The sequence below is a fragment of the Podarcis erhardii genome, assembly GCF_964252035.2.
Source record: "Podarcis erhardii genome assembly, chromosome: Z".
NCBI lineage: Eukaryota > Metazoa > Chordata > Lepidosauria > Squamata > Lacertidae > Podarcis > Podarcis erhardii.
Window position 1 is genome coordinate 38,521,431 of NC_138504.1, and position 22,156 is coordinate 38,543,586.

General features: G+C 44.8%; 1 protein-coding gene across 2 annotated transcripts in view; it reads left to right on the top strand.

Annotated features, from left to right (window-relative positions):
- The window catches only part of NSMF (NMDA receptor synaptonuclear signaling and neuronal migration factor), a 50,098-nt gene that overhangs the window by 22,536 nt on the left and 5,406 nt on the right, over window positions 1–22,156 (top strand). The window contains exons 5-11 of one of the 2 annotated variants that reach the window (XM_081847661.1): window positions 12,603–12,655; window positions 13,110–13,199; window positions 16,132–16,253; window positions 16,727–16,810; window positions 18,118–18,151; window positions 19,607–19,677; window positions 21,687–21,766. In XM_081847661.1, the coding sequence (XP_081703787.1) occupies window positions 12,603–12,655; window positions 13,110–13,199; window positions 16,132–16,253; window positions 16,727–16,810; window positions 18,118–18,151; window positions 19,607–19,677; window positions 21,687–21,766 (534 nt within the window). The remainder of the gene's footprint in view (window positions 1–12,602; window positions 12,656–13,109; window positions 13,200–16,131; window positions 16,254–16,726; window positions 16,811–18,117; window positions 18,152–19,606; window positions 19,678–21,686; window positions 21,767–22,156) is intronic. The other variant, XM_081847662.1, reaches the window with a different exon arrangement.

A 22,156-nucleotide genomic window follows, 5' to 3' on the forward strand; every position in this document is an offset into this window, starting at 1 on the left:
ATGTTTTGGTTTTTTTATTTATATATTTATATTTATTTATTATAATCATTTGGTGTCAGGTTAAAAACACACGCACGCACACGGAGCTGCCGTCTATCTGCAGAGCATGACAATACATTACATTTTTATGTTTATAGGAATATATGTATACACCCACCCACCCATCCACCCCTTGCTACTGCAGAAAAGTTCAGCTTGTATTTCTTCACTAATATATATTTTCTCTCACTCTTTCTCTCTGCCTCCCCTCTGCTTTTCGTGGGACCATCAGCATCTCGTAAGTACAGCTGCTACCACCCCACAAATTTGTAGCCCCATTTTGGCCCATGTTTGTTGGCATCTTTGGGTAAAACCCCCACATTTTCCCGGTATCTTGTCCATATTTGGATGCACAAAAAGGTGACAAGGGCCTTCCAGCCTTCCACCTATTTTTCTCTGAATATGATGTCGTTCCCAGGGTCTTGGCAGTGGAAGACTCAATCATCAAAGATTAAACCCAGCCAGCAAGCATCTAGCAGCTTGCGTATTCATCCAACCCTCCTCTCTGTTTTCTCCTTTGTTCTTTTTATGATTTTGTTTTTATGCCTGTGATCCGTTCTAGGAGACTGGGGATGGAGAGAATCCCTGACCATGCATCCTTGTAACCTCTTGGTTAGGGAGATGGGGAACCTTTGGCCCAGCTCCCATCAAGCCACACCTGGAGGGTCACAGGTTCCTCTTCCCTGTTCTAGGTTATTTGTAGTGCAGATGGGAAGAATGGGCAACAGGGGCGCAGGATGCTGAGGCACGGCAAATGACAAGAGAGAAGTCGCCTTACTTAAAATACAGTACTCAGCAAACTGAATTCTTGTGGGGGCCCCCTCCCCAAGAAAGGCCTCTGCCTCGGACATTTCATTGTTGAGGTCCAATTTTTCAGTGTCGTTTCTGAAGCTTTCTTCTCTTTTATCCTCTAGGGGTTAGGAGGTAACCATTTAATTATTGCTCGTTCCTTCTCTGAATGCTGTTCTCACAGTAGGCAGTGCAAAAACCTTCCTTTACTGATATTGTGGGTTCCATGGTAGGGGGAACATAACTAGAGGGAGTTAGCCCACGATAGGGGAGTGCAGAATGTTAGCCTGCTGCCAATTTATCCGTTCTGGACATAGTCCTTTTTCTCCAGGCTCTTACGATATGCCACCTCCTGATCTATTCTCCTCCCCCCAAAAAACTCAGTGTGTGACATACACTCAACATTCCTCCTGATCTATTTTGCCCCTCCCAAAAAAACACCAGTGCATGGTATACACTCAACATCCCTTCCTAATCTATCTCCAAGCACAAAACAGTGTATGAAACACTCAACATCCCTATTTGCTCCTTCAGCCTCTCTCCCAACTTGTTTGTAGTTCATTTTGTGGCTTGCGTCTCCTTCCTCTTCCTCAAGAGGTTTGCCTCTTGATTGGGATTCTGCGCTCTCCCTTGTCCTGTGTTGCTGTCCCCCCTAAATGTCGTCTCCCAGTTTCGAAGCTGTTCTAGTTTGGTTTTAATGCCTTAAAACTGGTTTCCCAGGGCATTCAGGGGCTACGCGGAGAGGAAGAGGCGGAAGCGGGAGAATGATTCTGCGGCTCTGATCCAGAGGTACGAGGGCGACTCCTCCTCGCACGAGTTCAATCCTTGCCTTGTTGCATGGGCCACCTGCAAGGAGCATCGGCATTGCTTTTGAAAAAAATAAATGCTGGCAGCGAGATGTTTCAGATGCTGGTACAGAGAACCGAAGAAGCTGATGGCAGTCAATTGGGCAGGTTCTTTGTTCTTAACAGGGCACAGTCCCTCTGAAAGCAAACTTGGCAAGAGCTTGAAGGCCAAATATTTACTAATGTGGTTCGGTTCCATCGTGCAGGACTCATCACTGATTTTCCATCCTCCCAGCAAATAGAGATAACTAAACACGGGGTGGGGACCCTTTTCAGCCCAAAGGCCACATTACCTTTTGGGAAAACCTCCTAAGGATCACATTCCATTGGTGAGCAGGTCCAAGGCAAAAGTAGGCAAGACAACAAATGCAAATTTTACTTTGTACAAGAGCCTAGTTTCTACTCACACCACCTCTCTATCACCCATCCAGGCAAGCAAGAAGCAAGTTCAGAATTCAAGGCAGGGCCAGCCCACCCATGAGGCAAGATGAGATGACTGCCTCATGTGGCAGGATCCACAGGAGCAGCAGAGCTGGCCTCCAAAGAATCACTGCCTGTTGCCACAATGATGGCAACAATAACTGTAGCGCACTCCTCTGAGGCCAGGTCAGCCTCCTCCTTGGCAGTCTCCCTCACCACCACCCCATAGCAGCCTCTTGGCAAATTGGAGGCCTTGCTAGTCTCCTTCCACCCTTGTTCCTGATGTCGATCTTTCCACCCCTCTTGTTCCTGATGTAGATCTTCACCCACCTCTTCTTCACTGGCTGAGGGGAGGCACCATGTTGTAGTCCGCCTCAGGTGCCAAAGTGTCTTGGGCCAGCCCTGATTCAAAGACACATTCCAACCACACATAAACATGCAAGGAGGGCACAGAGCAAGGTCAGTGAGGGGTGTTGTCTAGGGAGAGTCCCAAGGCTTGGAAGGCCATGTTTGGCTCTCACTCCTGAGGTTAGAATCAGAACTTCGCACTGAAAGAGGGAAGGCAACCCCTCCCAAATAGGCCCACACAAAGAGGGCTAAATGTTTTGTGATAGGGTAGTGTTCAAAGTCCTTTGCATACATTAGCTCCACAATTGTTACAATAACCTACTAAGGTAGATAGTTGTTATTTTAGCCCCCCCCCCCCCCAGTCCTGCAGACTGGAAGACTGAGGCTGAGTGAGCATGAGACTTACTGTGGCTGAGGTAAGATTTGGAGAGGGGGATGTTCCAGTTCACACTTGTGATCTCCAGCCCTTCTCTAAAAGGAGGGGAACCACATATACTCCTAGGCTTTGCCAAGTTTGCTTTTGCTGGGTGAAGTGGGGAAATGGTGAAGAAGAAGGAAAAGTTGGAGGGAATCAACCTTTGCAAGAGATGTCCCGTTAAGAAGGCTGTTGTGTTGTACAGTTCCATCTTGGAAAAGCTGGGACGCCTCCCAGCGAAGTGGTTGTACTCTGGACTTGAGCCAACCTGAGATGCGAATCTCCCTGCTTTGTTTTTCTGGTTGCGGGAGAAGGTGGCTGAGTGCATGTTGCTGCGTGGGGCTTTTTTCCAGCAGGTTCGTCTGCCGTCTGGCACCCTCTCCTGGAGCTTCGCAAGGGCAGACCTTGCAGGCGGTTGAATGTGGTTCCCATCTTGGGTTGATGCTGCCAGTTTCCCAGGCTGGCCTGGTCTTTCCTGCTGCCTTGTCTTGGCAAGATCCTGCGCTGCAGTCCTAAGCAACCCCCCTCTCCTCCATCCCTGATCCTTTTGCTTAGAAACTGTTGCACGTTCGAGGGGAATAAATGCTTTTCTCCCAGCCCCTTTGGTGCTAGGCTGGCCTGCTCACTCTCCTTGGCTCAGAAGGAGAAGCTTGGTGCCAGCAAATTTTGGTCTCTTGATGTGGTGCCCAGTCTGGCAGGGCGAGGGACTCATTTCAAGCTGCTTTCTTTGGTAATCAAACAGTGGCTTTTTGCTGCAGCAAGATTGGGGGGGGGGGGCGGCGTTGCTTGAGGCTGGCTGAGGAACTGGGTGTGGTTGTGGCTTATGCTCTTGAGAACTTGTGGGGCAGGGGAGGAAAGCTCTTCATGCTACTAGTCCCCAAGAGGACAGGATCCTGTGCCAAAAGACACCATCGTCACAGCAGGAGAAAGGAAGGGAAACAAGCTACTAGTGAAGTGGAGGGGGGTAGCTTTCATTTTTTCATTCTTTGGGGCATTTTGAGAGGCGAAGTGTAGTGCTTTGATTGCAGTGATGTCCCCTTGCCCAGTTTCTGTAGTCTCTGGGGCAGAAATGGCTTCCAGTATGGCTGCCTTACACCACAGTGTTAAAGAACACTGGGGGTGGGGGTGGGGAGAGAGATTAAATGTTTGTGGCTCTGTCAAGGGAGGGGAGATTTTTAGGGGGAAGGTGCAACACCCTCCTCTCTATGGAGGGTGGATGAGTGGAGAGGAAAAGTGACATAGGAAGCCTCCCCCCCCCCCCGCACCATGTTCTCTTGGTCCTTGCGTCGTGCCCTGTTTTTGTCCGTGGCGGGACATTGCCTTGCCTTGAGGGCTTTGGCGGCAGCTCATAGCTCCCCATTGGTCTGAGAGCCCCACCCCTGGCCTAATGTGTGTGTTCCGTGCCTCCTGCTGGGTCCAGCAATGGGCCTGTGAGTGTCTCCATGGCAACCAGGCCTAGTGTGGATGGAGTCAGTGGTTGGGCTTTGTGTGATCTTGGAAGATGAGGTCTGGTCTCTTTCATACAAACGCACACGGAATCCTTTCTGTGACTGAAATCCGTTCTTTGTGCTTGGGTTGCTAAATACTCCCACCCACTCACGCCTTGTATATAGTGAAAGAATTTCTGCACTATTATAGAGTGATTAATTGACTGGAGGAACTTTTATCCAACTTCATGGGAGGGCAGAATGGAGCCTGGGCTGTGTTTGTGGCTGACTGGCTGGCTGGTTGACTGGCTATCTGGGGTGAATTCAATGCCACCCCTACCCCCCCTCCTCACTCACTCCTTTGTTCAGTTTGTTTTAGAGCAAAAAATGCAGCTTTTTCACATAACTGCACCATTCAATGATTTGCTTTGCCATTTGGCATTGTAAATACAATCTCTTCTGAAATCTAAATTTGTTTTAAAAACTCCTGTCTCACCCATCTGCCTTAAAGGCCAGGGTGTGGGTTACAGCAATAAATACATTTTTAAAAATAATAATAATAAAGATTATCAAAGAAATAAGAGCAGAATTTGCCAAGGCCAAAGAAGTGCTAGACTGGGTTTCTTTTTACGCTCTTGGTTTTAAAATAAAATTTGCGGGGGAATGGAAAAAGAAATAAAAATATTTAAAATCAACAATATAGCAAAATAGGGCCATCTGTAAGTCTACCGCAATCCATTTTGAAAAACCTGATGGAAAAGGCAGGTTTTCAGCTGGTGCCTAAAAACAACGCTGATATAAATCAGATGTTATGCAGTGGGGTGGCTGTTACTGAGAAGGCCATGTAGGTCACAGACACTGCCCCCCCCCCAATTTCTCCTAAGGTTTGAACTACCAGATGTGCCTCCTGGGTATATCTCAAGTTATGGACTGAATGACATGGGGAAAGACTCTACCTTGGATGGCCATCCCACAAACTAATTAGGGCTTCATGCTTCAGGGCTGAAATGTTGAATTGGGGTCAGTAGTTAATTGGCGACTAATAAGAAACCAGTCTTGTAATGGTCCCTAAATGTCAGACCCAGCAACATTCACAGCCACATTCATAGCATACATCTAAAGCACTGTGATATCAATTTAAACTGCCATGGCTTTCCCAGAAGAATCCTGGAACCTGTAGTTTGTTAAGGGGAGTGAGAGTTGTATTCCCCTCTGACAGCTACAGTTCCCAGAGTTCCCTGGGGAGAAGGATTGGTTGTTAAGCCACTCTGAGAATTTTAGCCCTGTGAGGGGAATGGGGGGGGCAGACTTCTAGGGACATTCAGCTGCATTAACAAACTACAGTCCCCAGAATTCTTATTTTTTAAATATATAAATACACACACACACACACACACACACACACACACACACACATTTTAATTGATTTTTTAACATATTAGTTCCAACAGTCATACAACATATCTTCACATCTTATACAATATTTTTGACTTCCGTCAACACCTCTGATGATTTTCCGTTCTTTATTACTTTTCTACTTCTACTATTTTTTTACTTTTCTACTTTTCTATTTCTTAATTTCCTATTACATTTAATTATCCTTAACTAATAATTCTTTTTGTAGTCTTTCTTGTAATATTTCAAATAAACCACCTTACAAAACTTCTTATAGTTCTACTAGCGTAATCCGTTCATCGCAATTACTTTTCAAATAGTTCATATATTTACTCCATCCCCAGAATTCTTTTGGAAGAAGTCATGACTATTTAAATTGTTATCATATTGGTATAAAATATATGTTATGAATGTAGCTTTTCATGGCTGCAATTTTCATTAGCTACAATTTCTGGACTGTTGCTCTTTCATCTTCCTCATTCAGCTCTATGTACTTTTGAAGGAAGAAAATGCTAACCACCCCCACTACCACATCACCAAGAGTCCAATTAATATGTGTGTATGACACTCAGAGACTTAGTGGGTGCCAAGAGAAGACATCCAGGGTGCTATGGGCACCGTATTGTTGCCCTCCTGCATTTTAGATTCTGCATTGAGCAATGGATTTGTATTTGGATTACGTGGCCTTCAAGATGTCCTTCCGAGTTCTATGAAACTGAAAGAAATTCGAAACGTGGTTTGTCCAAGAATATTTGCCCACTTTAATTTTAGCTCTAAGCTGTTGGGCCCCTTCTGAGTTTGCAGATCTGTGGTTGTTTGCTAACAGGCAAAGGCAAAATTATTGTTTCTCCTTCCAGAAGGAAAAGCAGCTCTTAATTATACATGCCTTGCTGGATCAAACAGAAGGTCCACCTGTTTGCAATGGTGGGGTGAGAAAGCACCAGTTGGCCCCCTGTTGGAGCCCCTGGATCTGGGGCTCAAAGATATGGATGTGCCTCTACTACCTTTGGAGAAATGCCTGTTAATTCTGTTCAGCATTCCGTAGAAAATAACTTCATAGATGTTTCCCATTTTGGATTTTCAGAGGCTCTTTGAAAATAAACTGGCCATGCATAGATTTATGCCCTTCATTTATGCAGATTTACTTGGTAGCAGTGGAGGCTGGTTCATTTGGGCAAAGGGGACATGGCACCACAAACGTCCTGCCTGCCTTCTTACTTCCAACCAGTCCTGGTTATAAGCTCTGCCTCTCAGTGTCCTCCTCTGTAGTCCTGGTGTTGACCTTGTAGAAGTAAGCAGGGAGTAAAATGTGGGAGGATTGGGGGGACATCAGAAGTAATGGCTCTGCCTGCCATTGGTCTGGTGCCATCTACTGTTGGACCTCCTGCCTTCCACCCTTCTGGTCCCAGTGGGCAATAGCCTCCTCTGTCTGGTAGAGTTCCACATTTCTAATGCCTGATAACAGGTAACTTTTGTGCCTGATTTATTTTGATTTTGTTTATTTCATGAACAATTTATATTTATGTGTCTTGTTTTCTGAAGATTCTGGGATGCCATGCCCACAGTAGCAATGTGCTATTGGGCCCAAGGCACCATGGGCGTAGCCAAGGGGAAATTGGGGGAAGTTGCCCCCACCAAATCAAGTAAATCAATAAAAATACTTAACTGAGGTTCAGCACACCCCCACACCCCCGCCTCAACATAAATCCTGGCTACGCCCATGCAAACTACTTTGATGCCCAAAGCAGAAAATTCAAAATAGTGCTTTACCCTTAGTGTTTTTAGTGCTGTTGGGGGCAAGTGCCTGGCAGTGTGTGACAAATAGGGCTAACTCTGATTGGGGTGCCAAAAAGATATTCTCTCTCCCCCTACCCACAATCCATAGTGTGTTCATTTCAGTCTCAATTACAGTGCAGGCTATGAAAATTCTTCCTTCTCTCCCTGGACTTTGAAGAAGACCCTGCATTTTTGAAGCTGTGGTAAATGCCACAGGAGATGTACTCCCATGACGGACTTCAAATTTCTTTTTCTAGGTCATATCCCTTATGGGCATTTTAGTCCCTGAGAGAGAAAATCCAAATCCTCTTCTCTTTCTTCCCAAGGTGGTAACAACCTAATAATTACTCCCTGTAATAGCGAACTTTGTGGTGAGGGCTGGCAGAAATTTGAAACAGGGACCACTGAGAAACAAGGAGTTACGTATCAGCATTCTCAAGGGAATGCATTTACCCCTCCGCAATTACAAGAAACTTTTTTAAAAAATCTAAGAGGGTAAAAAAAGAGGGGCTTCTTTTGGGAGGAAGGATGAGATATAAATCTAAAAAATAAATTAACAAACAAAACACATGATTGGCATCCGTTGAAAGTTGTGTGTTGGGAGTGAGGTGGGTGTGCATAAAATGGGGATGGAGTGGGGGGAGAACAACCTTCAGCTGCTTATAGCTGTGTTCCCAAACTTTTCCCCTCACAGACCACTTGAAGATTGCTTAGGGTCTCAGCAAATCCATTAGGTTGCATACTCACTGCACATTTAAAGCATATGCCTATCCCCCAAAGAATTCTGGGACCTGGAGTTTGTTAAGGGTGCTGGGGGGCTTGTTGCTCTGTGAGGGTTGAACTACAGCACCCAGGATTCTTTGGGAGAAGCCATGTGCTTTAAGTGCATGGCATGTATGCTATATGATTTTTAAAATTTTATTTTTACAGACATGCCGCTGACCACCTCAATGAAGCTCATGGACCACTCTTGGTCCATAAATCACAGTTTGGAAACTCTGGTTTATAGTATTGGAGAAGGGTATGTCTGACTGGCTGGAACCTAAACGAGAGTACACCTCTGTTTGGCTGCAAGGGTAAACTGCAAGCTTTTTTGCTGCAGACCCGACTTGTACATTCAAATAATTTACAGTTGGCTGCCCTTCAGTGGTACTCCCAAATCTCCTGCCTGAGGTGAGCATCCTCTCCCTGCAAGCTAAAATTACATCTCTGGGCTTTTTTATGCCGTTACTGAGCTAGATTCACAACACTCATTTAAAGTAGTATTGTTATAACACTCATGGCTTCCCCAAATAACCTTGAGAACTGTCATTTGTGAAAAGCTGCTGAGACTTGTTAGGAGAGGACTACAATACCCAGAGTTCCCTGAAAAGAGGGATTGAATCATAGATAATAGAATTGTGGTTGAAGAGACCCAGAGAGTCATCGTCCAACCCACTGCATTGCAGGAATCTCAGCTAAAGCACTCATGGCAGATGGCCATCCAACGTCTGCTTAGAAACCTCCAAGGAAGGAGAGTCCACACCACTTTCCAAGGGAGTCTGTTTCACTCTTAAAGTGCATTCAGTTTTGTGGAAAGCGATCCAAAGAGTAACCATGATGGTTTTGGGAGGGCATTTCAGAGCCACATGAAAGGCCACACACTCTACTTTCTCCAAATGACAAGAGCTCCAGGACTTCCGGGTTGGCGCCATCGCCGAATGGCGGACTCCCTCCGAGCTCCGGAGGGAGCCTGCTCGGTAGGGGCTGGGTCCTGCCGCGCCGGCGACGCGGGGACCCTTAAAAACCATGGGCGCTAAAACCCATGGACATGGTGACTCGGCTGGCACCTTTTGAGCCCCCCCCGACCCGCGAAGGAGCCTTTTTAAAGGCTACGGAACGGGTGACGGGGGGGTGCTTTGAGTCCTCCGCTTCCCTTGCCGAGCGAAGCCGCATGCCATTCGACGGAGAGCGCTGACTTCTTCCATTGCAAATTTGGACTTAAAAGCATAGCCCGTGAGTAATCGGAACTTGGATTAAAAAAGGCGAGAAATTTTTAAAGAATTCGGAACGAGCGGGGGAGGCATAAAAAGGAAGTCAGCCCCCCCCCCCTGTTGTAGAGGAGCTAAAGTAAAGGACTTAACATCTAAGATTAAGCGCAACCTTATTTTGATAAAGTTATGAAATTTCGCGATGGAAAATTATAAGATTGAGCTGGAGGAGAAAAGTGGAATTTATTCAAAAAGCAACCCCCCCCCCGGAACCTGGGAGCGTTTTAGTTAGAGCGCCGGGAGAAGACAAGGAGAGGTTTTGACAGCTGTCAAAGAGCTGTCAAAGCAGAAGAACAAAAATGAGAACTTTGTTACGAGGACTTTGCCGGTTATATTTGTTACAAATTGGATACAAAATGTTTAAAACAAGGAATAATAAGTTACTTTGACTGGTGGACGTGATCTGGAAGGGAACTGAGTTATTACAATCCACCTAGAGGAGCCGAGGGATATTACAAGTTGTTGGCATCGAATTTGACAGAACTTTTTATCTCCTGGGATACTGCAGAAATGGAACATTATTTTGGCTACAGAGGTTTATACACTAAAGTAGACAATAGACTTATCTATTGAAAAATGGAAGGGACTTGGCATCATGTTTCGTTCCTGAATAACAGAGCCTCTGCAGTGGAATTTAGAAGCTTTTGGAATTAGAACATTTGTGCAGGAAAACAGGAAAAGAAAGAGGAGAGAGATTAACAAGAACAACAAGAATAATAAGAATTGGACAAAGTTGGAAGTGGGAACATTTGGGACATCCAGATTTGAAAGGTTTAAGAAATAAAATTGGAGTTTTACTCCCAAGTATATAAAAATCTGGATGGAAAAAATGGGCCTTTTTGAGATAGACTCCTTCCAAGATTGGACATTTAAAATTAAAGAAGGCTGGTAAAGGACTATGGTTTAAATAAATGTGGGAGCTCCAGGAAGACATCAGATGTTGATCAATATGGGGAACGCAACCAGGAAAAGGGGGAGGGAAATTTGGAATCCAAAGGCTGCAAAATCATATTTTATTTTATTATATTTTAATCTATTATGTATATTAAAGGGGGGAACGCGCGGAAGGGAATAGGTCGATCTTAGGAGATGGGAAAATATTTTTAAATTGGGTTAATGATAATAAGGTTAAAATTTGGGATAATAAATTGCTGAATTTATTTGTAAGAATTGGAATATAAGAGGGGGAGGGGAGGGGAAGTCCTGGAAAGATGTTACGGAAAATAAGATCTTAAATTTGGATGTTTTGTTTTTTTTATATTGTTATAATTGGAAACTCTTAATAAATATTATTTAAAAAAAAAAAAACAAATGACAAGAGCTCCAAATCCTTCCACCAGTGAGGCTTAAAGCATCTTACAGGGGATAATTTTCAGTAGAAAAGCCCCACACGGGTTAAGAGCTCAGAAACCCTTCTCTCCTGCATTACTGTTATTCCTTTTCAAATTTCAGCCTTGGCATCTGCATGGAATAAGCATTAAGACCCATCCCAAAAATTATAATTGTGGAACAGTGTTCTGCCAGCAAAGGAATTCAGAGCAGGTTTTCCCTTACTTCTGCACCTGATTCCTAAAGACAGATATAGCAATGGCAACCCCCAAGTGGCAACTGTGAATATAAGCATGCTGGGGCAAGTTGTGGCCAAATGGTGTACTTTCAACTTACCACCACTTGACATCCCTGGAAGATACATGCACATTTTGCTCCCAAGATGTTAGCTCACATGTTCTCATGAACAGTTGCTGCTCCAGATGTGATTTGTTTGTGTTTCGATGAGCATTTGTTCAGGATCCTAAGCAGCTCCAAAAGTGGTGTAGACATACTTTTATTTTATTTTTAAAATAATGGTTCTGTTTTGCAAATTGCGACCCCCTAAAAAACAGCAATAACAAAACGGCTACCAATTCCTTCTGTGTCATTGCTACGGTATATACTTGGAAAGAAGGTGATAAATGTTGAAATCAGATAAACAATGAGTAAAACAGCTATCTGATATCACCCCTTCGAAACTCTGCATGGGTCAGTGAGAACATGAATTCTCAAGAGAAGTATTTACAAAAGTTAGGAAGGGAAACCGTATTGTGTCAAATTGATTAGGGCCACATTCACACCACACATTTAAAAGCTACTACGACTTCTCCCGGGATGCGGGTGGCGCTGTGGTCTAAACCACAGAGCCTAGGACTTGCTGATCAGAAGGTTGGCAGTTTGAATCCCCGCGACGGGGTGAGCTCCCGTTGCTCGGTCCCAGCTCCTGCCAACCTAGCAGTTCAAAAGCACAAAGTGCAATAAGATACCTCCGGCGGGAAGGTAAGCGGCGTTTCCGTGCGCTGCTCTGGTTTGCCAGAAGCGGCTTAGTCATGCTGGCCACATGACCCGGAAGCTGTACGCCGGCTCCCTCGGCCAATAAAGCGAGATGAGCGCCACAACCCCAGACTTGGTCACAACTGGACCTAATGGTCAGGAGTCCCTTTACCTTTACCTTATGACTTCTCCCAATGAATTCTGGGGGTTATAGTTTGCTAAGGGTGCTGAGAGTTCTTAGGAGATCCCTCTTCCCCCCTCATGGAGCTCACTACGAAGAGGGATTAACTGTTAAACCACTGTGGAAATTGTAGCTCTGGAAGGGAAACCGGGATCTTCTAACAACTCTCAGCACCCTTAACAAAGTACAGCTCCCAGAATTGTTTTGAGGGAAACCATGACTGTTTAAAGTGGTATCATAGTACTTTAGATGTGTGGTGTGAACATGGCCTGGATGTAGTTTGCTCTCTTGCATTCCGTTTATCATGCATCAATCTTTCCACGAGCACATAATGCCAAACATGCTTCTGCCAATATGCAATTAAAACACTAGAAGATGTATTCCAGCCTCCAGCTATGGTTGATCTAGCTACATCAATAGGAAGTTAATAAGATATTCAGGGAGGTGTTTGGTGCAAAGATTCCTTTTTTTCTGTGGCTGATCTCCCCTCCACAAAAAACACACACCTCCAAATCTCTTTCTATATACAGCTTGATGTATTTACCACCATGATACCTTCTGGGAAATTGCCCACATCACGGTCTTCTTGGCTCCTCAGTATTGACCACCTTCTCTTTGTTCTGCTTCTTCCAGAAACTTCAGGAAGCATCTGCGGATGGTGGGGAGCCGCCGCATGAAGGCGCAGAGTGAGTGAGGGGATGGAGGTGGTGCAGGGTGTGCTGTGTTGAATCACGTCCTGGAGCCCTAGATCTCCTAGACTGGGGAAGCAGAGGGGAATCTGTGGCCTTCCAAATGCTGTTGGACTCACTACTCCCTGCAGGCCAGCAGGGCCCAACGGTCAAGGGTGTTGGGAGTTGCTAGCTTAGCAAAACCTGGAGGGCCATAGAAGTTCCCTGTCCCTGCTCCAGATAGCTGCTCTTGCCTTGCTTCACTTTCCCTCCCTGTGCCTCGCTTTCTCATCCAGACCGATCCATGAATGTAGCCTTCCTTTTTTTCTTGTTCACCTGCTCTAGCTGTTATAGAGTGTGCCTAAAGAGCATGAGATTGTGAGCCAGGGCGGTGTGGTGGTTTTTCTTTTGGCTGGTCGTATAGAAAGTTGTGATAATTTAGTCCCTTATTGCCATTATTTAATTTTTTTAGCCTTTGCCGAGCGCCGAGAGAGGAGCTTCAGCCGGTCCTGGAGCGACCCCACTCCCATTAAGCCCGAAAACCTCAATGATTCCCGAGAAAGTACGTTCCTTTGTTGTGTCCTCGATGAACCTCCCCTCCCGTTCCCTACCTTCCAAAACCCAAAGTAAAACTGGTTTGGCATGGGCTTAGTCACTGGGCCATCCGTGTGAACAATTCCAACTAACCCTTAGGTTTCCCCAGAGTCCTGTTCTGTCTGACTTGCTGTGGGGATTAAGCTGTGATGCTGCTGTCTTAGGGTGTTTAAATTTGCTGGTCTGTGTGTGAATTGCAGAGGGCGGCCTCTCAGAACAACTAGAATGGAGGTGAGAGAGTATCTGTCTCTCTGAGCTTCCTTGAAAGCGGGTTCTGCTTGGGGACAGGTAAAGCGTCCCAGGTTCAGGCCCCAGCTCCTCCTATTCAGAATCATGAGAACTGAAGAATAATGATTCAGTGACAGTGTGTCTACTTTGCATTCAGAAGGTCCGAAGGCCCCCAGCAACTCTAGGTTGGGTTGATACACACATTCTTCCTCTAATCCTGGATAGCCACTGCCAATCAGTGTAGAGAATATTGAGCTACGTAGGCAGATCAATGGTCTGATGTGTTGTAAGGCAGGCAGCTATGCTCTTATTTGGTAAGGGCTGTAGCTCAGGGGCTGAGGTACCTCGTTCAATCTCTGGCATCTCCAGGTAGGGAACCCGGCAGAGGGCCTTCTCGGTAGTGGCGCCCGCCCTGTGGAATGCCCTCCCATTAGAGTCAAGGAAATAAACACCTATCTGACTTTTAGAAGACATCTGAAGGCAGCCCTGTTTAGGGAAGTTTTTTAATATTTGATGTTTTGTTGTGCTTTCAATATTCTGTTGGGAACTGCCCAGAGTGGCTGGGGGAAACGCAGCCAGATGGGCAGGGTATCAATAATAAAATTATTATAATTGTTGTTGTTATTGTTATTATTAGGGCTTGTAATGTCCCCTGATAGGAAATCCTGGAAAGCAGCTGCCAGTCGGTGTAAACAGTAATGAGCTAGATGGCCCAATGGAACAGACTGTTTCTATGAGGCCAAGGTTACCTGCACAGCCTGCTTGCATTTTCTTCCCACCTGAGAGCTGAAAAGAGGCTGGAGCTAGATAGGACACCAGAAACATGCAGCCTTGCCTCTTGTTCTTTGTTCTTTATTTATTAACCCATCCTCCATCTGGGGAACCTTTGATTGTACAGTTGTACAGACAATCCTCATTTTGCGCTGGGGCTATAGAGCGCACATCAACTCATTCTGACTCCACTCCACCCCTTTTCATGTCATCTTTATGGTGCTTTGGGGCTACTTCCAGGTTTGGTGCCATGATGTGCAATCACACATCAATCAGATGCGCCTAAGCCGGGAATTGGCTGTAGTTCATCAACAACTCCCATCATCCTCCCATTCGGTGTTGGCCATGATGACGGGAGCTGATGGCATGCAAAGCCCAACAACCTCTGGAGGACCAAAGGCTCCCCAGCCCTGGTATATAGAGATAGCAAGAGGTATCACACATAATATAAGCAAACCACACAATAAAATTATAATACCGCAAAACTCTGCATCAGAGTAAATAGAGACAGCTAAGTATCAACGGCAGCATAGTAAAACCTTTTTAGATGCTCAAATGGTTCTTCCACTCCTCAATTAATTTCCACAACTACCCCACAAGGTAGGTGAGCTGGCCCAGGGTCACCTAGTGAGCTTCATGCTTGAGTGTGGGATTTGAACCCTGGTCTCCCAGGTCTTAGTCTGACACTCTAACCACTACATCACACTAGCTCTCATTGTCATGATAGCAGTGCCAGTCAGAGTGACAAGGGGAGACCATTCCACCAATGAACCTCTGTGGTATCACCACTTTATTCATTTATAAGATTTCTTACCTGCCTTTCATCCTATGGTCCTTGAGTGGCTTGTAATTTTAATACATAGGTATAAAAACAGATCAAAAGAGTTAATAGTGATTTTAAAGACGTTTGAAACATTCCAGCTGGAACAGAACAGTATAAATTCAACTCAAGATTATGGGTTCCTTAAAGCAAAGGAATCTTAATTGTCAAAGACCAGAGCAAAGAGGTTCATCTTCGGCAAATGGCGAAAGCTCTGTGACAAAGGTTATAATACTTTTATTACTTAATAAATTTATATCCTGCCCAGAGGCCCAGGGCAGCAAACAGATTTAAAGATGAAAACAAAGCAAAACAAAACACATTCTGATTAAAGCATTCTAAAGACAATTATACCTAAAACATTCTAGAAGCAAATAGAATTAAAAACATACTTTCATCCAGTGATCTTGAAGATACCAGGAACAGTATTCTTCAGCCACCAAACACCTGTGTAGACAGGAATGTTTCAAATCACTCCTGAAAGTTAAGAATGCTGGAGACAGATGCCCTTTTCTAAGGGAGGACATTCCACAAAGGGGAAACCACCACTGAAAAGGTCTATTCATGTGTCGGTGTCAACCGGTCAAGTCCAAGATGATGGACACCTCTGTATGGGGAGGGAGTTCCACCACAAGGGAGCTTCCACAGAGAAAGCTCTCACCCATGCTGTCATTCCACATACTTCTGAGGAGCCCCCTCTAAAGATTAACCCTGCTGTAAGCCCCCTAGGAAGTCCTTGGTATTAGGCAAGTATTAGCAAACTAAGTAAGACAGGAAGATAAGCATCCTTGAATTGGGTTCAAAGGGGAATGCTCAGCCAACATAACTCTTTCAGAATCTGCATCCTAAAGGCAGCAACCAGCCTCTGATGTTTTGGTCTCCCGTTTTTTCAGTTTCGATGGCAGGCATCTTCCGGGCTTCATCATCTGTTGGGGCATCTTAATTGCTGGTCTGATCATGTGAGGAAGGAGGCCGATGTGCATGTGGGCCCCCTCTTAACCAGAACACTTTAGAACATTGTATGTGTGTGTCTGTGTGCATAAGGACCCCTCTGCAATGCTTCTCCCTCTGTATCTCACAGGCCATGAGCTCCAGGATTCCTGCTGTGCACTTGACAAGGGCGTTGACTTAAACTGGGAGGCAGAGAAAGAGCTTGAGGCTGCAGCCTGCAGCGGGGAAGACTTCATCCCACCCAAGATCATGGTGAGCAATACCCAAAAAGCAGTACGGGCAGCTGCCAAGGGCAGAAGTGGGGAGTGCTCATCAGTACAAGGGCCACATCCCATCACAGGAAAACTTCTGGGGTCCACATGCCAGCAGACCAAGAGACAAAAGTGGGCAGAGCAATGGAGGAAAAAATTCATTTTTGTGCAGTGGGTTGGTTGCTAGACACTCAGACATGCTCACCCCTCTCTGTCCTCCAGGCAGGCAGGCAGGAAGCATGATCCCAGCTAGGCAAAAGCCTTATTCAAGGGTACAGTGAGGCAGGGCCAATGAGGGGTATGAGCTGAGGAGACAAGTGCTTGTGGGGTTGTCCTGTAGAATAAAGAATTAACCAGTTCAGGCCTCCATATATGGGATGTGGCCCTTGTCCACTTGCCCCTGCCACTCCCCACCTCCCTGCTGTGCTCATTTTAATTGTCTCTCCTTCTTTCTTTCTCCTTCAATTTTTCCAGCTCATTTCCTCTAAGGTGCCCAAAGCTGAGTATGTTCCGACGATCATCCGCCGGGATGACCAGTCCATTATCCCCATCCTCTATGTAAGTCATAGCACAAGACCTCAATGGTCCATTTCAACTTAGTAAGTTTCTGAAGTGGCATCACTTTGCCAAGTGCCAGAAAGCGTATATTAAGGAATTCCCTCCCAAGGGAGGTTAGTCTGGTCAGAAAGGTCTTTGGAACCTAAGGAGCAGGCAGTGCTGATCACTGGGCTGCTGTCAGGGCAAACCATGACAAATTGCTGGTTCCAAAAGTGTTCTGGTGTATTTTAACCATTGTTTTCAATTAGTTTGGTTGTGTCGCTTTGCATTTTATAATGTTGCGTTTAAATGTTGTAAGCTGCGTTGAATTCCAACTTGGGAGAAAGGTGGGTTATAAATCCATCTAATAATAATAATAATAATAATAATAATAATAATAATAATAATAATAATATCTCTTTTAGGGAGATTCCCAGTAAAGCTAAACCAATCATCTGCACTCTATGCTGATTCTATTATTATAACATTTTATCACGCTGTTCTATGTTATTTGAATCTCCATGCTGTTGGCTGTTTCTGAGTTCTATTTTGGGTGGAGAGTGGGATAGAAGTATCTCAAATCCATAAATAAATTTTAGGCAGAAGATTGGTGGAAGATCACATTAAACGTGGGCATTGACTGATAGTTTATGGGAGAACTTGGCCAGTACAGTGGTTGTTTTCCTTCTCTTCCTGGATTATTCCCATGTGACAGAGGTTGGAAACGTTAGCTGTAAAGAAGTGTGCTGTGCTGTTATTAATAAATAAATAAATAATATTCCATCAGTGGCATGTTACAGCATAGCACAAGCAAATAATAATAATAATAATAATAATAATAATAATAATAATAATAGCAGCAGGGCATGCTCAAAATTCAACTCTTTTTTGGCTCTATACCAGAGGTAGCTTAAATAGTAGTAGTAGTAGTAGTAGTAGTAATTTTATTATTTGTATCCCACTCATCTGACTAGCCACTTGGATGGTTTTAAAAGAGGATTGGATAAATTCATGGAAGAAAATGCCATCAATGGCTGCTAGCTACAAGAGCTTCTGAATACTAGTTGCTGGAAATCAGAGGAAGGGAGAGCGCTGCTGTGCTCTGGTCCTACTTATGGGTTTCTGGTTAGCCACTGTGGGATCAGAATGCTGCACCAGACGGGCCATTGGCCTGATCCAGCAGGCCCCTTCTCATGTTCCAACTCATTTAAAAAGTTAGTATCACTTTTTTCTGCCTAGCACAATGAGCTTTGTGCCTTTCTGATGGATTGAAATGTGGTGTGTTTTTAAAATAAAAAAGTAATGCCTCTCTGTTTGTTTGCTTCCAGGATCACGAGCATGCCACCTTTGATGATATTTTGGGTACGTGAGTGTTTGGTAATTAAACTGAATTGAACAGGACTGGGACTGGTGGGTGGGTGGGTGGGTGGGTGACATTGTGCCCTGAGACAAATGGCTGGAACCTTTGCTTCACTGTTGGTTCTGAATGCAAGACAAAGGTTTCTTCACACTCCACAAGCTCCAAAGGAAGCTCATCTCTAGAGAAAAGGGGAAGGGCAGGGGTGCCTTTTACTGGCCTCCTTCTAATCTTCTTAGGCCTGATGGACTGCAATCCCCTTCAGCCTCAGTCAGCAAAGAGGGTTTTAAAAGAGGAGTAGACAATCAACCAACTTCTCTGTTTTGGCCAATGACCAATACAGTGGTACCTCTTCTGGTTACGAATACTTCAGGATACGAGCTCTGCTAACCCGGAAGCAGCTATTCCTGGTTGTGAACTTTGCCCCAGGATGTGAACGGAAATCGCGCGCCAGAGGCGCATGCGCAACGGGAGGCCCCATTAGCAAAAGCACACCTCAGGATAAGAATGATTTCAGCTTAAGAACGGACCTCCGGAATGAATTGTAACCAGAGGTACCACTGTATTCAGAAAGAAACTTTTTACATGCATATATAAAGTAATTCAAAGCAAGATAGAAAACCATAGCAGTCAAATTACTAGTAAATGCATTGTGTTATAAAATGCTGGGTGCAAAAAAAAAATACAAAATTATAAGTTTGTTAAAATTAATTCCTGACAAGTTTTACATGCAGGAGAACATTAGCCACCGTTGAAGAGGGGAATGGATATGTTCTGATCTGGAAGCATAAGATGCATCTGATCATCCTGGCAATTTCTGTAAAAAGAGTTTGGTAAAAAATCTTAGGTATATCATGATAAAAAGAACTCTGCATAAGAACTCAAGTTATCAATTTTACCTCTACATATTTGCAGGGGTATTTATGCTGACATTTCTTTAACCTCCCCTCCAGACCTGCTGACGGAAAAACATTTAAATGCACCACAGAAAATGCTTTACTTCACACAGCACATAGTTAAACAATGGAACTCACTGCCACAGGAAGCAGTGATGTATTTAAAAGAGAACTGGACAGATTCATGGAGAAGAAGGCTATCAGTGGCCATTAGCCATGATGGCTTTGCTTTGCCTCCATTTGCTAGAGGCAGCAATTATTCAGAATACCTGTTGCTGGAACTCACAGGAGGGTAGAATGCTGCTCTTGTGCCCAGGTCCTGCTTTTGGGCTTCCCAATGGGGAATCTGGTTGGCCACTGTGGGAACAGGATGCTGGACTAGATGGGCCATTGGCCTGATCCAGTAGGACTGCCCTTAAATTCTTATGGACCAGCCCTTTGATTCCACCATGATGGTGATATCTGCACCTTGGTTAAAGCCTTTTCCTGCATGCTGTACATGTCTTACATACCCTTCTCTTCCCTCCCTGCCACCCCACCTGCCCCTTCCCTTTCTTCTAATAGAGGAAATTGAGAAGAAGCTGAACATCTACCGGAAGGGCTGCAAAATCTGGAAGATGCTGATTTTTTGTCAGGTATATAAATGCCCCCTGGTCGTTCCTTTCCTTCCCAAATCTTGGATTCACTTACCACTACCTCGTTCACATCATTCCCCCAGCCCTTCCCCCTAATGGCTTATTCTCAAGAAGCTGGACTGAAGAAGTCCTTTCAACCCGAGGGCCAGATTTCTTTCTGGGCAGCCTTCTGAGGGCCACATGACAGTGGTAGGCTGGGCCAGTGGCAAATGTGGGCGGAGCAATGAATGACAATTTTGCCTTTGTACAGTAGGCTAGTTTTCTACAGAGATTAACATACACACACACCTTTCTGTCCTCCATCAGGGCAGGCAAAAGGTGTGAACAGGGTTCAAGGACACATTGCAGCCAGGCAAACACACTCAGGGGAGGGAGCAGTGAGGGGTGTGGCCTGGAGAGAGTTCTGAGGGCCAGATGGGGAAGCTGGAGGGCTGCATTCATCCCCCTGGGCTTGAGGTCCCCCATCCCATCATAAACTCCTCTCTCTGCTTCACCATCCCGATTTTTGAGAGATGCTAAACTGCACAGTACCATCTTCCAGGTCTGTTCCCTCCCCTTGGCAACAACCAACAGCAGATTTTTTCCTGGAGCCTCCACTTTTGTTGGTGCTGATTCATGAAGGAGGTTGGAAAGTCTATCCTTAACCCCCACTGGGCTGCCACCTCCAAAGGCCTAGAAAATGTGATATGTTTCTTAAGCACTCTAGCTTAATCAGGACTGGCTATTCTCATTATTATCTTCTAAATGTCAAAGCCCTTGTTTGTGTGTTGCCTGGTCCACCTTCTTATCCTTTTTCAATTGTACGTTGTTGAAATTTCCAAAACAAAGCAGAGTACACAAAAGGCCTGGAGTTTTCACATTTCCACCCCATCAGACACACGCCCAATACCTGTGGGCGTTCTCTTGTTCAGCAATACCTTCTTCTCTGGGGATATTTGTAGTTTTATTGGTCCGTATTCACACTGTACATTTAAGCACAAGGATGCCACTTTGAACAGTCATGGCTTTCCACAAAGGATTCTGGGAGCTAGAGTTAATTAAGTGTGCTGAGCGTTGTTAGGAGACCTCTTGCTTCCCTCACAGAGCTACTGTTCCTGAAGTAGTTTTACAATCAGCCCCTCTTCCTGGGGAATGTCAACTTTTCCACTGAATTTTTTTGCAATATAGAGATCTGTTAAAGTGTAATCAGTGAAGGCTGTAACATGGGGTCCGCTTTCAAGTAAGTGAACCCTGCTGAACTCAAGCGGGGCTTGTTTCTGCGTAAACATTAGCAGAATTTCAGTGTTAAATCACTGGAAAGCAAGGCTTTTAAGAATGATAGTTGACTGATTGTATGGTTTTTTTAATTGATTAATTTGCATGTTCAAACAAAAGTTCTAAAGCAACAGACACACTTCCTTTGCCTTTTGAGGATGCAAGCAGCGGCTTAGTAGAGGTGTTTTCTCTTATGTGAGAGAGGGTGAAGCCTCTTCTAAGACCGCATTTGCACCATGCCATTAAAGCTCTATGATACCACTTTCAACTGTCATCACTCCCCCCCCCCCAAGAATTTTGGGAGCTCTAGTTTGTCCAGGGTGCTGGGAGTTGTTAGGAAACTCTAATTTCCCTCACAGCTACAATTCCCAGAGTGGTTTAACAATCAGTGCTTCCCAGAGAACTCTGGGAATCGCAGCTCTGTGAAGAGAACAGGGGGTCTCCTATTCAGCTTTTAGTAGGGTGGGGGGTAGGATTTGTCCTTTGTAATCCACTGAAAGATGAATACTTTTAATAATTAATGGTTCTTTTATTTATTTGTTTGATGCATGTTAAGTTTAGCATTACGTATGTTTTTATAATGGTAAGTCACTTTGAGAAGTTTTTGTTGCAAGCAGCAAATAAATGTAATGAATAATAAGTGCCTCCTGTTAGGTGAAGCTGGCCAAATAATAAAGGAAAAGCAGTAACTGCAATAGCTCCTCTGTAGCACGCACAGGCTGTTTCTCCAGACTCTGCCTCTTTTCTTCCTGCAGGGCGGTCCAGGCCACTTGTACCTTCTGAAGAATAAAGTTGCCACCTTTGCAAAAGTGGAGAAGGAGGAAGACATGATCTAGTGAGTGAGAGGATCCTGGACTTTTTGCTTGTTTCTCATTTGGGAGCCACAGCTATGTGTATCCTACATGTGTGGAACTTTGGACTAAAGTTTCAGCATCTCAGCATTCACTGTGAACTATACTGAGACCAGCTGGCATAGGGCAGTTTATAAATTCTAATAATAACAACAATATAGATTCCAGTTCTTAGGACTGCAGAAAATTGCCCGTCCATTTTGGCTATCTGAAATCTCTACATGTTCACAGCAATTGTGCAGGGTTTTGCATAGAATTTGGAATCTGGAGAAGCTTCCAGATTGTTGCTGATTGGGAGAAAGCAAGTTTTCATGACCTCCAATAGAACTCTCCCCTCCTGAGTGGCAAAATAGAATCGTAGAACTGGAAGGGAA